General features: G+C 39.5%; 1 protein-coding gene across 8 annotated transcripts in view; it reads left to right on the top strand.

The window, feature by feature from the left end:
• The window catches only part of BANK1 (B cell scaffold protein with ankyrin repeats 1), a 160,410-nt gene that overhangs the window by 123,777 nt on the left and 19,511 nt on the right, over positions 1–17,122 (top strand). For 7 of the 8 annotated variants that reach the window (XM_068942001.1, XM_068941997.1, XM_068942000.1 and 4 more), the window contains 3 exons: positions 7,074–7,170; positions 8,741–9,058; positions 11,868–12,149. In XM_068942001.1, coding sequence (XP_068798102.1) covers positions 7,074–7,170; positions 8,741–9,058; positions 11,868–12,149 — 697 coding nt within the window. The remainder of the gene's footprint in view (positions 1–7,073; positions 7,171–8,740; positions 9,059–11,867; positions 12,150–17,122) is intronic. The other variant, XM_068942003.1, reaches the window with a different exon arrangement.

Here is a 17,122-nt window from a genome sequence, read left to right as displayed (position 1 = left end):
TGGGAAAATGAGTAATAAATACTTAAACACTTCCAATACTTTGATGAATATTTTACACTGTAGAATATGTGAATATTAGTAGCATTAATGCAAACTTGGGAGTTAGAAAGATTTTTTTATAACTGAAATGGCTGGTCACTAGGCTAGAGCTCAGGGATACAGGTGGAACTGAATGAAATAGATTGTTTACCAAACTGTCTGCTTGCGTTTCATGAAGTTGTGAGAGTGCAAATGGAGAACATCTGACAGAATATATCTACTTCTCACCTTTGCATTCGGGAAAGCTGTGACAGGGGCCCAGTAACAAAGGGTATAGTACACCCTAGACTGTAGCAAGGGTGGAACAAAAGGAGTGACAACTGGGAAGATGCGTTTCAAATGGCAGCATGTTCCAGGGCCCTTCTGCTTCTGTTGTGGCATCTGGGGGCTAAACAGACAGTGCTGGCAGCTCTGAGGAGCAGAAAGAGCAAATCACTTGGGAGGGGGGAAAAAAAAAAAGCCCAGCCCAACTACCGTGTTTCATTCCAGTTTCTCCATACAAGGAGCAAGAACAACTGCTTTAGAGAGTGTGTCTGTTACACCCATGACAGAGAAATGACAGAAACATCCAACTAAGGAAAGTGATTTCTTCTGTCTGGAGATTCTGAGATGACTCATCCTATTTCCATCCCTTTGTCCTCTATGCTTACATTCACTCCCAGCAAGAGGATGCAGTCACTGTGGAAGGGAGTGTAATGGCATGCAGGTGAAGGCATCTGTGTCTTTTGATGCTGAGTGCTTCCAGCGACGCCAGAGGAGAGGGGCTGCCCCAGGGGGTGCTGCTGGTGTCAGGGAGAAAGGACCAAGGGCATGTTCTCAGATATGCAGATTGTGGTGCCGTGGGGACTGTGCAGGAGCTAGGGTGAGCGTCCCTAAAGCCCTCCTTGAATACCTAGAAGGGTTGCGTTCTGTGAAAGATGCAGTCTTCCCACTCCTGTAATCCCTGCCCAGTGAGGCCTGTGTCCGCATCGGCCATCAATGCACTGAAGCCCTTTGGTTAAAAAAGCCTTCAAAGCACAGGAGAGAACTCCTCCTCCACCCAGCACTTGCTCAGTCTAGAGGACAGATCTTTAGATTTTACCAAAACAGTTCACCTCCCATGGAAATAAAAAACTTGCCTAGAGTGCTGCTTGATACCTAGTAACAGAGGAAAGCAATGTTTTGTTGTTACCACCATCTTCTAGGAGCAACTAGCATAGAGTATTAATTCTTAAGAGAAGGCCAGAGAGACAGCCATGTGTTTTGGGAAGGCCTCCCAGTGCTGATCCCAACATCAGTTCTCCCTGGAAAGCAAGGTTGTCTTCGTTGTCATAATCAAGGAATGATTGTTCATTGGGAACTACCCCTAAGTATTGCAAGATTTAGCCCTAAAGTCATTATTCTGATAAGACTGAGATAGTTGGGATCTAGTCCTCCTGTTGCAGAATTTTAAGTCCTTTCTAAATGAAACGTGGATGTATTATCTATCCAGAGCGAACTGACATCAAAATGCAGACAAAAGTGGCTGTGTGGAAGGCATGGAAGAAATATATTATAATGATGCTTTAAGTTTACATAAGGAAGACAGTTGAATTTCCAGATGAGCCTGTTAAGGTCACCAGCCGCAAATGATTCAGTAATGAAACACTGACTGATGGAAACATTTAAGAAATTTTTTTTCTACTCCTGAGATCAGGAACACTGACATAGGGTCTAGAACGTGAAGTGTAACACTATTTTGAATGATATGTAATCTGTTTCTCCATCTTTACAGCCTTGGCTGCCATACATGAAAGCAGATTTTGTGGTAAAACCAGCTGAGTTTTTTCTATGGATTAGCTTTGCTAAAGTATCAGATGCAATCTTGGTTTTCAGCTGTGCAGTTTGTGAAGAGATCAATAAAGTTTCCATTAGATTAGAAAGTTGCATGATGAAATGAAATTATCACAAAGTTATGCCACTTCAGAAAATCAGTTTTCTTGTTCTCTTTTTTAAATTGTCTAGAAAAGACTTTAGTTTGCACTTGAGAGAGTATAGAAGCTGTTTTACTATTTTCATTTTTTAAGAAGTTGATCTTTTTTGGAAGATCCAGTATGCTCCCTTTTCAAAAGGAGGCCAGCATATCTGATTTTGGTGTTCATGCCGTTGCTTTGAATAAAAGGGATGAAAAACCATCCCTCTCTCTATTAGATTAGAGAATTTATCATGATCGTGTTTGAGCTTGTTCTTGTCAAAAATATACTCAGACTTTGGCTGCTTATGCTAAGGTACATATTTTAGAACCTTAAACACTGGTTGGTAGTGATCTGTAGAATGGTCTATAAACTGGAAAGGCACAAGATTATTTATAATTTCATTTAGATGTTTATTTAGCTTAAAGGAAAGACAAGGAGGTGAATAGTAGGCCAGTCCTCAGAAAAACTTAGGCAGTTATACAAAAATACAAAAAGTATAGAAATTAGATAAGGATGCAGTTCTTTTAGATGACCAAATTTGCAATTAATCTGCATAACAGGTAGCTGGTGGGGATAATTTACATGGCTTATATGAAATAATATAGCTTGTTCAGGAAGCACTGACTTGGGGAAACAGGAATAAAAACAGGTTATGTTTGTGTACCAGGGATGCATGGGCTTGCAAGAGCACACAGAGATTGTGATAGACTTGCTGGACATCCTGGGGGTAAGCAAAGTTGGAAAGCAGGTGGATGATGTCCAAAACTGTGTACTGCAGGTGCTGTCAAACCACGTGGCAGGAGGACTTGGTGAGGAACTAACTGGCAGGATCATCCAGCACATAGAATTTACCCGTAATAAGGATGCTGACATCATCAGTATCGACTTGGGAAAGAACACAGCAGGACACAGATTGTCCAGCAGGTTTTTAAAAGCACCAGAAAGGTTATGATGCTGAAGGTGTGAAGGACATAGTTACAGGGTTCTTTTCTTTGATTGTATTCAGTCAGGAGAAACTTACTGAGAATGTCCAGAAAGAAGGTGATGTTAGTGAGAGGGATCTAACATACCTTTTAATGTACGGTCCCTATGATGGGATGGAGCAATAACAAAATAATAGCAGTGGATTTCAAAAAAAAAAAAAAAAAATCAGTGAGCTTAGAGATTTGGTAAGGAAAAGCTTTCTTGTGTGCTGTCTCACAGGAAGTAAAAAGAAGTGACATTTTAAAGAAATTCTATTAAAACAGAAGTGCAAACTTGCTTATTGTGGACAAAAGACTGAAGGTGTAATAAGAGACCAAATTCCGGAAGGAAGTCCACAGGAAGTGGAAACTGTATCAGGTTACTAAGGACAAACTCAGAAGCGTAGCATGGGCACTTAAGGACGTTATGAAGGCACAAAATGAAATGCAGCTAACAGGGGAAATCAGAGGTAGTAATAAATGTGTTTATAAGGCTAATTTTCAACAATTCATTGTCAAAATGGAAAGGCTTATTGATTAGGGCTGCACAAGATCCTGGTTCCTGTGCTAGTCAGTTTTCCATTAGCAATTTAGATAATAAAAAGATTTTTCAAATTCCTTTCAGCGCCATGATTCAGCAAGGTGATTTATACTTGGGCATAGTCTTACTCATTTACAGAAATGTTCCGGGTTCACCTCTACTTTCCCAGCTTTCAAGAGTGTTGCTTTTACTTTTACGAAAGAACTGTGTGCAATACTGAGGTCTGCATTCAGTTTCAATGGACTCTGAAAGTGTAAGTGCACGTGGATCCCTATTGCCTTGGTTTTCATTCGCCATGATCTTTAGAGAAGACAGCGACTCCTTCTTTGGGCTGCACTGACCCTGAAGACCTAGACAGCAATATACCCATGCACATCGTATCAGATCTTTTTTAAAAGCACAGCTGTACTTGCAGCTGTGCTCTACGTGCTCTCACAGCCTCTATAGCAAGACTATAAAGACTGTGATAGCTTTAACCAGCATTTGGCAACTTGTTTCTCAAGGTCCCAAGAGAATTAGGACTCCAAATTAGCAGAGGGAGGGGGCAGCAGTAGACTCTGTCAGAGCAGCGTATCTCAAAGAACTACACTGGTTCTCTATTGCTCTTTTGGTGATCACTCACACAGATTCAACTCCAGGTGATCGGCAAAGTTATCTCCTTGCTTGGTAGTTAGAGGAAGATCCTTAAGCCTGTGCCTGCAGGACAGCCTTACCAAGATTGTCTGCTCTGATCTGAAATGCTGAGCCACAGTGGGGTGGGAGATAGGTCAATGTGCAAAGCTCTGTTTGACAGAGCTACAGACTTTGACTATTGGGATTGGTATTAGAAGGAATGTCGTGGCTACACGTTATAAACAAATCAGGCAAGCTATCTCAGCTCTAAATGAATGGACTTTACTGTGACTGGATAATGTATTAGAGATGTCTGATAGCAAGCTTGAGTGCTATCCAAGAAGCAGCTAGAAAAGACCTAGAGTCTAGAAGAGGATTAGATAGCCTTTGTCCTAAGCAAATTAAAGGCAGCGTCTTCAATTTAATCTAGTGTTTGAAGTCTTGCTTCTCCAAGAATAAGGCTTACTGAAGAAAACTGGGTTGACTGAGATGTGCAAATTGCATTGTTTTAGAATTAAGATTAGTATTAGAATTTAGATGTGGCCCAGGGTAATCCTATAAATTACAGGCTTTGGGAGACTGGCCACAGGGAGCTGCATTTCTGCTGTTTTCCTGTTGGATATACTGGTTACAGGAAAAATAATTTTTACTGGAGGGGTGAAGAGGGTCTCGTAGCTCAGCCAATACTGCACTGACTTTCAGGGAAGAGAAGATTGTCCCAAGGAGGAAGGAGTGCTTGATGTCCTTCAGATATCTTTACACAGGATGTAAAAATGTTATCTCACCCTGAAGCAGAGGCTATCTGGGGAGACTACTTCTAAGTATATCCTGGTAGGCTTGACAAAGCCTGAATTACATGCAGGGAATAAAATAGTCTAAGTTGTGGTGTTTAATGGAATGATTCACTGCTGAGCCACACAGAAAATACACATTTCATTTAGCATTGTAAGTTCTGGCAAAGGATTTCCTGCTTTCCAGTGACGTGACTTGTTCAGATTCAAGGAGATTATCAAGGCAGCATGCGGGCTGTCAGGTACAGTGACACTGAATGCTGGAAAAGAGCTGTGACTTGAGGAGAAAAAGTGTGGAAAAAATGAGAGGATGATCAACAGATGGGGTTACAGGTTTGTCAAGACAGACCATTAAAACTATTGTGTCCGTGTGAGTGTTTTAATGCTGGCCTTGTAATAGTACTTCGTATTTTGGCCTAAGCAAACAAATCTGTTATTCCCTAGATGAATGTAGTTCTTCCAGTATACTACTTTAAGTTACCCAGATATCACCTATATATCCATGGATACTTTCTGTTTGCAAAGATAAAAGTAAACACCTTGAAAACATTTCTCTGTTATGGCCTACCTCTGTCATAGTGGGACAGCTTAATACATCTAGAGCTCTAACTGCTTGCTTGTTTTGTTCTGCACAGATCTTATGTGCCACAGGAGAAATACAGAACTTGTCAGAAGACCTTTTTTTCCCAACTGTACAGTTACATTTAGCATATACAGGCCTAAATCGTATATTCTGCAAAGCTCTAACTTCAGGGGGTTTTAGAGGTATCTGTTTCTGCAAAGTAATGGGAAACCAGAAAAACAATGGGGAAGTTCAGGCAGAGCAGAAGATTCTGTAGCCTATATATAGGTTAAATAGGCATAGAAGATAGAGGTTAACACTTTGTGGATTGTAGAGGCCTAGATATATTCTTAAACAGCAAAGCAAAGCATGCAAGGGAGGCCCCTGATGCAGAATCTGATGGCCGCACTATCATAAAGACTGGCACTTGTGAGATAACCATGTACAAAGAGCAGCAAGGAAGGCGGCATTCTCACTTCCACAGAAAAATGCACCATTTCCCCCATTTTTTTCCCCTTTCACACGGTGGTGATTAATTTTAGGCCTGAGAATTCTCAGTCTCTGAGACAAGAGTGGCTGCAGATGCTGGGAGGTGGAAGGATACTGGGAACAATATCTTTCAGAGAATCTGGCACAAGCTCATAGGAATCAGTTTCTGTGCCGTGCAGAAACATGTAGCTGCTCATCACTTGTCCATCTGGACTGTCCACTAATCTGCTTATAATTAATCTTGCATGATACATGGAACACAGTTACCCTACCTGCTTTTGGGTTGGTGTACTCAAATGTTAACCCCCAGCGTTAATTTAACCCCCAGCGTTAACGTTTTGTGACTCAAAAGTCCTGAATAATTATTGAGGACTTGATTGTGCCTATTCAATGCTAAAGTTTTAGAGAAGAACATTCAGACTCTCCTGAGGCTGATTTTGAATGGTGCTGTGTGAACATAACAGCTTTCTAGAGGAACAACAAATGAAGCCTTGGCACGCTGGGGCATTGAGGTAGACCTGCTAACATGTTCCACAGCCCCATTTGTGGTTCTTCAGTGCTCATGTGTCTTTTGGTACCAAGCAGTGGGATACAGAACTGTTTGTAATGAGCTCTCCAGAGATTTCTTGCACACTGTGTACCCCTGAGCTATTCTGTAATGCCCTATAGACCTTCTGTTTTTCTGCTGCCAGTCTCTCCCATTACCTTTGGTTGCTTCACAGTCAGGAACAGATGGGTACATCTGGACAGCCCAGCACGGTGCTGAGCAAAGAAGAGTTAGCCTGAATCTCGGAAGTAGCGCAGCTGTATTGCTCCGCAAACTTGTATATCATTTCATGGCAGTATCTCGTGTCCTTTATATGTACCCAAACTCGCTCGCTCTTTCGGTCTATAGTAGGTATGTATACCACTACATAGTTACCAATGTACTATGCTTCTGTCTCCATTTTCTCCATAAAAGAACGATAAGGATTTTATGAATAGCTGAGTATGCGGGTAGAAAAGAAGTCTCTGCAAAAACACAGAGGTTTTGGACAGAATCAAAAGGAGGAATTGTGGCTGTTTCTCCTCAGGATAATGGTTTCCCTATTGACCCTGCATTACGTCACCAAAGCATGTACTGTGCTTTATTTTTCTTTCCAGATTAATATGTCAGATAACTTCACCGATTATGAGGAGGAAGTGGAAGAGGATGACACTTACATCGTTATGTTAGGCTCAGAAACTCAACCGACCATTAGTAAGTCATGCTGTGAGACACATCATGCACTACGTTCAGTAAGAAATAATGAAACCTGGAGACCTGTGGGATTAAATACAAACAGTGAGGTCAAATTATTTTAATGCTTTCGATCTCCGCACTTTACCACAACTTCTGGGGAGGGCAGATGTCCTGGGAGAAGCAGAAGGCAGGTAAGGGATTTATGTATCGTCCAGTTGTGCTAGCACAGGCATAGCTCCGTAAAACAGACCTCAATGCAAGCGCATCTCCTGGTAGGTTCTGGAAATAGGTGCTCTCTGCTAGTGATCTGGAAGACGGCTGAATTCTCCAAATTCTCAGAGAACAGCCTTTTCATGGGGGGAAACACTGCCTACAGGTGTGGCCGATTCCTGTGTGGAGGCATGGAGAGTAGACTTTTGCAGCCTGCTCTTCATGCATCTAAGCATAGGTTGGTTGATCACAGGGTTATTGCTTATGCATGTAGTCATATGCATTCCCCTTGAAAACTGCAGACTTGATTTGTGTGCACTTACTGATGGCAGTTACTTATAGTTATGTGTATCTTACAGTATCACATCTCTATAACGCAAGGCTAAACTTTATCCCGCTTTTATCTTACCTGTTTGTTGACAAGTTTATCTTTCTGACTGTCTCGTATTCTGTACGAAACTGATGCTTCTTTGCTAAGTTTAAGCCTATTACTTTAGCGCATCTGGGTAAACAGTAGACACCGTGAAATTGTCAGCCAGAAGTCTGGTTAGCCCTGTCACATTTCCACTGTCTCTGTCACACTTCCACAGTATATGGGAACATCTTGGGGTGGACACATGGAGGGAGAACACAGAGCTGGCTCTGTTAACCAGCTAAATGCCCTAACCTCCTATTTTATTCAGGGGTGAAAGAAAGGCCTTTCCAAAGGATAACTTGGAATGGGAAACCTACCTCAAGGGCTCTGTATTACCTGTTACACATTGGCTATAGGGCTGTTGAAGGAGCTATATAATTTGCTCTTTTGTGTTGCTTAGGTTGACTACCCAAAGCTTGATGCTATACATAGTGATGAAAATTTACCCATGTGCATCTCTCTGTTATATTCTTATTCTGTGGTCTTATTCTGGGTCACTAAAGACATAAATGCTCAGTTTACACAGGAAAGTGGAGTTCATCTCCCAAGGGCAATGTTTATTTCATTTTAGAGATGTGAACAAGCAGCCAGCTTCCACAGGGTATTAAAAACAAGTTGCACAGCTGTGTGAGCTATGGCTTTATTTTACTAAGTGGTGTGCTGTGCTGCACCGAAAATCGGGTGATACAAATTACAAGCAAGGTAAGTGTGTGATTCAATTCTGACAATAACTCTAGAATTGCATGCACAAAGATGTTGCGTGCCAGAGTAGCAATATATAATAAAAGCTTCCACAGGTTATCTGGTAAATATTTTAAAAGCTGTTCACTGACAGTATGTATCTGACAGCTTTCCTACTGTATTAGTTCATAAAAGTTTTATTACCATTGTGTTACTTCTGTGGAAAACCTTGAAACAGGAAATGTTTCCATATGGTCTTAAATGAAATAATGCATTCTTTAGCATTAAAAGCCAAGCAGAACCCAGGGGATCAGCATGGAATTGGATCAAGATGCCAAAGAGAAGCTGAGGTGGATGAAGAAAAGAAAGACAATGTAGAAGATGGCCTGGAAGAAACAGAGAAAGAACATGAGGAAGATAAAGTAGGGGAAGATTCATATAGCTTCAATAACAAGCCTGACAGTTTGTACGCCAACATACTTGATGACAATCCTGAAGAGAACAGAAGAGACTGCTTTTTCTATAAGAGGCCACCCCTTCTTCCCCCTCGAAATCTACCTGGCACCTTCAAACAGGATGATCTGCACAATTTATCACAAGGTATGATCTTGGGAGGAAAATAACCCCAAATACAAGCATATGCACAAATGCTGATCAGGTGCTGCTATAGAGATTGTGTAAAATCACTTCTAATAGTAGCAGCTATACAGTATGGCCCCAATTATGTAAAGCAAGTGTGTGCCTATCAACTTTGCTGCATGAAGATTATCATGACCAAGGATGACAGCTAATACTGTCGTGTGGACTGCTAGGCTCAAGTTTCAGATCTTCTTCCTCCTGCCCATCTCAGAGAACTGCCAAATAACACATGATGAATTGGATTTACAACAGAGGTTTTAAAATATTGAGGTTATATTTTTTTTCCAAGTTGACTTAAATATTTATCATTTAAAAATATGAAATATTATTTTGAATGCAGTTTGGAATTTCACAGGTGGAATTAAAAGAAGGTGGCAGAGTGGGAGAAGTTACATAGTATTTTATTACGTTTTAGTAAATGTTGTGGTTAGAAATATAACACTATATTATGTTGTACATTGAAGAGAGGGAGAAATCATAATCTTTAATGAAATGCTGTGCTTTTTTCTTTCTTTTCTTGTTTTAAATAATTTGACCCCAGAGTAAAAATCTAAAATTAAGCATTGCAGTTTGATTCAAGCATGAGAAGGCTAAAATACTGGTGGCATCTATTTCTGAAAGGATGATGATCATTTTTTCTCATTAGAAAAAAATATGTAGGAAAGAATTCAAACTAAATATCGGTCTTAAATAGTAAAAAAAAAAAGAAAAAAAGATTGCTTGTCATGGACACTACTGATAGGTGTGCACACAAATTGCTTCTGAGTTTGCGCCAAAGCTTATTATTGTTAGCTCTATTTTTAAATGTGGCATAACCTATCAAAGACCTAAATTACCATCTCCAAGCACTTTTAAAATTCACCCAAGTACATAGAAATAGCTTTCTAGCCTTACAGCCTGCTTCAGGTAGGATTTCCTCCAGTTTTCTGCTGTAAAAGAAAAAGCTCGTTACATATAGGAAGTCACAAGGGGTTTCTAAAAGAAAGACAGGCGGAATGAAATTACTGTTGAAAATACCTTTTCCCTCCCATGAAGTACTCAAAGGTAGATGTATAAGTGCATAAATGAGGGGGACAAGATTGGCATACGGGATTTATTAGTATAGGTTTGATGTAAATGCCTGTCTTGGGACAGCTCTCATATGGCTTTATCATCCAATAGTAATGGGTCCATCTCAGCCACATGCCAGCTGCCTGTATATGGCCACCAGCAGAGAAAGTTTCTCTGCTATGCAGCATCCTGTGCTGAGTCCAAGGGTAATACAGAGTTCATTTAAAAAGGCTCCTGTTTGAATCGTTCATTTAAAACATGCTGTGCTTTTCTTGGAGTGTTAACCTTAGTTTCGTTATTTTAGCTTTAGTGGCGGGGAGAAAAAAATCAGGACTTCTCTAAATTGGGATGATAGTTGCTTTTCAAAGAGGAGCTGTAATGAGTCATTGCTACATATTTTAGTCAGCCACTTACTGTTAGATATTGCTGTGGAATACCTAAAAGGCAAGTCGGAGTTCAGCCATCTTCTTGAAGTATCTTTCTTTTGGCAATGGCATGAGAGTGCCCCCTGTGGGAGTTAAAAGAAGAAAACATCCTACAAGGTTAAAAACAGAACTTCTACAATGTCATAGAAACAAAATATTTTTCATATTAAATATGGCAGATATATTTATCACATTTGTTCTTTTAAAATTTTGTTATATCTTAGCCAGAATGCATACTAATACATGCCATTTATAAATTACATTTGTATCACATTTACAAGGAGCATTTAGCTCTTTTGAACCCCTAAACAGATAAAAACAATTCTTTACTCTAAATGGCAGCCACAGGATTTAAAACACTGGTTGTGACTGCAGCCTAGTTCATCAGATACTCATGTGCAGGCAGAAGACAACAACACAAGGAAAACATGGCTTAGTACAAAATTTCAAGTGATTCTTCTGTTTGCTCAGGGAAGGTGGGTGATCAGCACAAGAGAGTTGTAAACGTTTATGGGATGAGGAGGCTTAGTAACGGCTTCTAATTCTTAGGAGTTTGTGAGTTTTTTAAATACGTTTTTAAAACACATGCAGGTGCAGGAACCTTACTGATTCCTTTTAAAAGCTGTAAAAGCTAATGGAAAGCAAGTTCTGATTAGTTGGACTATGCAATATATGCAGTAGAAGGGAGTACAGAAGAAACAGTAACCCAGGAAGTTATTTGGGTGTGTGGGTTTAGAGGTCATAAATTTCAACTACATTGTAAGGAGCTTTTTCAATTTTTTTTTCCATCTTGTCCTAGAGTACATCTTAGTCAAACCCTCAAAAACAGATGGGACATTGAAGATGTTGGAAAGATAAAACCCAACATTTTCTAAAATAGGTTTCAATTCCAAAGTCATTGTTGAAACAGGTAACAAATAGCCTTTCCACAATGCCAAGGGCACAAGTACTACTTACTTTGCTTGACTGTTCAAGAACATGTTTGTGTGACTCCAGTGGGAGCAACTGGGACTCCTAATATTTCTTTTAAATAAGGTCACTTATTTGGGGGCCAGTACATAACCATCCATTTTTGATAATCTGAGGTGAAATCACGAGGAGGCCCTGAATTTGGAAATATTCTTTTGGAAAATCCTCTCTATTGACTTAGATGATCAGAACTTCTGAAAATCAGAGCACTTTAGTTTATATGTGAAGTTAGGACTCCAACTTACTTGAGAAAAATTTAAACAGTAATTTAGTCTGAATCTCCTTTCTTTAACCTGTATGCTGAACAGAATTCCTCTCTTTTTCAGAGAGGAATCTGATGGAAGACAGAAGTGAAAGAGAACATGGTGATGGAGACTTAACAGCGTGTTACGGAGAAGACCCAGATACATATGAGGGAGATGGTGAGGAGGAGGACCCGTACACTTTTGCTAAGTTGGATGAGTCTGTGTACGATATAATACTGGCTAATGAGGAGAAGGAGAAAAGGAAAGAACGCAGGTCTTTTATTGTGAACAGGCCTCCAGCTCCTGCCCCTCGTCCTATATGTTCAGCAGTCAGAGAGGAGAACACTCCCTATATAGTGCAAGGTTAGTGTTGCTTCTTTGCAAATGTTTGCTGGTAGAGTATGGACATGTGCGTTCTATTTGATGAGTAATATTTTTCTAAAACATAGAGATCCTTGTTCAGTAACTTGCAAACCAAAAAATTGGTTGATTCAGTCAACCTATTCCCACCTTTAAATGCACGGAAAACATCTCTGACTAATTTTCACTTTGCATCTAAGATAACATCACTTTTTTGGTTTAATTTTTTAAGGGTTATGACAGTACGACAGAAGATTAAGAATCATTGGGCTAGCTGTGAGTGTGTTTCTTTTAACACTGTGATACTGAATAAGCTATTTGCATAGTCTGTCCTTTCTATCAAACTTTTTTTTTTTTAATTCTAAGACTTATATTTCAAACAGATTCTGTTTTTCTCGTAAGAACAGTGGGGAAAAAATGCCTATGTGAGGGTTCCTCTTTCACATATCCTTTATTTCCTGCAAGGAAATGCTAGAAGTTGCCATCTGGAGAAGGGTTGTGTCCTTTTACCATTCCTGTGAAAACTGATGGACTTTCTTGAGCTTATTCATGGAAATGCAAGGCTGTAGGAGATTCCAGGTATCAGTTAGTCCAGTTCAAACTGAAGCCAAATTTCAAAATAACAGAAAGATACTCCTGCTGTGAACTTACAGCAGGAGTATCTCCACGTAAGCCCCCAACTCTCTGCATTTCCAGCCTCCTCCACAAATCTGGAAATTGTATAAGATTAAGCATAAAAAGGAATTGTAGAAAAAGAGGCTGAAAAGCATGCTAGTAGGTTACTTACTCCACCCTTTGGCGCTAAAACAGAGGCAACACTACCAAAATCCTTCTAACAAATACAGAGGAGTACCTCCTTTTTCACCCTTATTTCAGCCGGTGATTTCTTTTATTCTTCCTACCCAGCTGCCTTCCTCCAGCCCATATAGGGCTCCAGGGGAAGGCCAGAATGCTTGGGCTAACGTGTTTGGCATTTAGTTGCTCTTTATTCGGCATATTCAGGAAGCAAAAGTATGAATCAGTACAGCAGTTAAAGAGTAAACCAAGAACCAGTGCATATAGGGGACCCAAGTACAAAGGCCTTGAAATAGCTGCTTTTACTGAGATGGGTAGAGCAGCACTTCAGATCTTGCTCCTCCGTTATCAGAGGTGAGCTGGTGATTTGAAAACTGTTACTTGTGAAGATGCATTTGGAAGATTGTTTTTACTGTCTTTTACTGCACAGGAGTATTTCAACTTCCTTTACCCTAACTAGAAAGAGACTATCAGACCAACTGTTTTGATGAGACTGTGGTTTTTTTACTCCATATATATGAACCCAAGGTTTTAAACGTTGCTTTTATAAGCAAGCAGCAGTAAGCAAATTCCTCTCCTACTGTGCTGTGAAATCAGCCTCTGTCCCAAGTTCATTCACTTATACAATAAATAAGCAAAGTGGAAATGTTCAAGAAAGAAAAGAAAAGTGTGACACTGACCCATTTGGGCCCTTGCTTCTCCTGGCTGTCATGTTAATCCCAGATCTGGGCTTTCCTGCCCTCTTGTTTTCAATTCCTGAAATAGCCAATGATGTTTTAGACAGAAGTGATATATCCAGCCAAAAAATTTCAATTGCTACTTGTATTGGCAATTTGTGGCCTCTGTGATGGTTTAAAAAACTCTTCATCCAGTCTACTAATAAACTAGTTTCCAGTTTATTATATTAAAACTACTTATAATTAAAAAAAAAAAAAAGTTGTTTCAGCTGTAAGAACCAGAAAATTACATTTCAACCCATCACTAAAATCTGGATGTGTTTGCAGAGATGGCTTTATAATGTATTCTAATTAGTGTAAAATAAAATTACTCTGACTAGTATATAGACTCATTTTTAATCCCTCATACAAATTTATGATAGTTTCAGGTTTTGTTGTTCGTATATTATGTTAAAAAAGCATTATTTGAAGTTGCAACATCAAATAATCAGAAAGTTAGAAGTGAGATAGTTTTGCCATTTTACTTTCTTCCTACCACGCTCATTATGATACAGTCTTTAAATTTATAACCATATGCTGCTGTTAATCGCACAGATATTTTGTTCCACATAGTATTTAAAATGAGTGTGCATGAGATGCAGAAGTGGTCCGTGTGTTTTTCATTCTTATTGTTGATTAAAATATAATTCCTGGCCTAGTTACTCTGTGTTGTTTCAAACCTTCCTGTGCAGATAAAGGTGTTAATTTTCGCTGTATTCACTGAGTTTTTGGATGCCCAATGTGAAATAATTATGATCCCATGTTTGAGATGAACAGCATTATATAATAATTCATTCATTCGAAGCAGAGATCCCATTGATTGTGAATGCTCAGAACTTCAAATTAAAACATTAATGCATCTAGTCAGCATCTTAAGAGAAGGGACGCATAAATGTGATTGCTTGTTAAAGTGACTTGTCTGGAGTTACTCAGAGGCTTTGTTGGAGGGAAAAGTCTGATTCCCCAGAGCAGCTTTTAGTTACTTAACCTGAGATATCCTTCGCTATTCTGTATTCTCTCTCTATGCACTAAATACTTTTTAATTTCTAAAACAAATTAAATAATATTCCTATGAGAAACAAGTCATGGTTGCTGCACAGCTGTGGTTGATCTTCAGAACCGTTTGTGCTGAGTAAGACACAGGTCCTATGGAAAAAAAATATGATTAGAGAATAGATCACAAGGCACATGCGTAGGAAGGCTGTATTAAGGCAACACAGTCACCCGTAATTAGATCCATGTGCGCTTTGGGAGTTCACAGAAAGAGCAAGCTTTGTCCCCCGATTGTAGAGGCTGCTGTGACAGTGCTGTGCAGAGATGCAGGAAGAGGATTTCTTTTTGCCCTCTTTGCACCCACAGAAGTGATGGAAAAATCTAGGCTCATTTATCGGTCAAAAATACAGTAAGTAAGTGTTGTATAGCAGAAATGCCTGCATACCTCCTGGATTGCCTGCTGGGGCCACCTTTTGAATTCAGTTCTCCTATCAGTCAGTTCAAAGCAAGTGGTTAGATTCCTATGGTTGCTTTCACCACACCTTGAAGTTAAGGAAGTTGCAAAGGAGTATCTTCTGGTTTTGCCAGAAGTGTTGGAATTTCCCTGAGGATAACAACAAAGCAAGCTAGAAAATAGCCCTCTTTGTAAAAAGAAATAGCTTTCAAATACATGGAAACACAAGTTCACACTATGCAAAAAGCCTACTTTGTGCGGATTAGCACTGGGTGCTCTGCAAAACAACGCTAGAACTGCTGCTTTATAGAAAACAAGCACAGGACTTCACCATCCCATACTTAAGAGTCTCTTCCAGAGCAGGAATTACGCTTTGAAACCTAGGCAGAGACATTATATTATTATAATGAAAGTGCAAACTACTGTATTGGACGCTCTGCTAAGTGTACTCCGTCTTTAGCAAACGGTGAACACATTTGTTGTTTAATTTAGACCATTCTAAGATTTCTGCCTCATATGAGAAAGGCCCATCAAGCATCTGAGCTGCAAATTGGTGCCAAATAGCCTGTTGTCCAGATGGTGTGCGCTCTTAGTGTGCTCCCTTTCCGTTCCTTAAGTGCTTAGTATTCTTTTGTAGGTTATTTCTGTGTTTTTTGATTGTGTTCTGCCAAAACAACTGTTAAATAAATGTATGAGGTATTTTGTTTTCATTTTACAGTGAAATTTTAATGCTCCCTATTGATACCAGATTGACTGAGCCAGAAACCAAAGTCCCTAGTATAATCTCAGAACAGGTACAAGAGTTCCTCTAATGCCTTTTCAGTATTTCTGAAGTCTGGCCTGTCTGGATTGCCTTGGGGCTAAAGGATTACATTGTTACCCTTGCTCGATCATGTATCTCTTATTCGAGACCACCAGTACCATCGAGTTCTCTGCAGTATGGGCACCTGTCCTACCACAGCATAAATAAAACTTCATTTGCTTTGCATGTCACTAGAGGAAGTCTGGAAGAGCCACTTACTACTTTGCTTCCTATGCTATAGCTTTTGTCCCTTTACTGACCTCTCATAAATCCCTGAAGCAATGCGTTCCTCCTCTGTGCACTGGAAACATTTTATTACACAGAGATAGCTGTCTGAGAGACTTAACCAAGGTTAAAAGTTAGAAGTGGAAAAAACAGTTACTATTCCAGAAGGGAACAAATTGCATACCCGTTGCTCATCAAAATCACAGGGTATGCAGCAAAAGTAGCAGCCAGTCAGTGTTTTTAGGGAGGCAGAATATTTTATGTACAGAATAGACGACAACATAAACCCAAATGCAATAAAAAAAAAAAAAAAAACAACAATCGAACACAGAACTGCTAGTGTTTGGGAAACTTAACAGGCTGATTACTGGGAACATTAGTGATTGTGTCCTGAGTTAGAAATTCCTATTATGTAGATTGTATAAATGCTCTAAAACAGGAGTTCCCAAAGTGAAGCCTTGGTGCCTATGCGAACTGCAAAAATATTTATGTCCCACAAAGGGATTTTTCAGTACCTTCCTACAGTGAGTATAAAGTACTGCACTGCAGATGAATTTCATTATGTATCTCCAACTTAAGGATGTTTTCCCATGAATAAAATGCTAGGAACCACTGTTCAACTGTCTTAGAATGGTATAGACCCTTTTTACAGAACAGCTTGGGAAGTGGTATACAGGCCTCATTTCCCATACTGATTCAATCAGATTTTTTGCTACTTTAACTAACTTGTGTAGATTAAAATACATGCTGAATAAGGTGCAGAAGAAGAAAATATTTTTAGGATGCAACCTGATTGAAAAGCAGACTGTTCTAAATAGTATATTTCTGGTAAAACCAGATATAGTCTTTCCCTTTTTGATTTTCTCTACTGAAGAACAATGGGACTGCAAAAGTATGTTCACATTACATATCAGAACAAATATGCTTCAGTATATTGCTGGAGTCCTTCCCACTTCCGAATCTGCTGTTAAATTTCTGACAAGAGCAAAAG

The sequence above is a fragment of the Struthio camelus genome, chromosome 4 (assembly GCF_040807025.1).
Source record: "Struthio camelus isolate bStrCam1 chromosome 4, bStrCam1.hap1, whole genome shotgun sequence".
Classification (NCBI taxonomy): Eukaryota; Metazoa; Chordata; class Aves; order Struthioniformes; family Struthionidae; genus Struthio; species Struthio camelus.
This window is presented reverse-complemented; position numbering and strand designations above follow the sequence as displayed.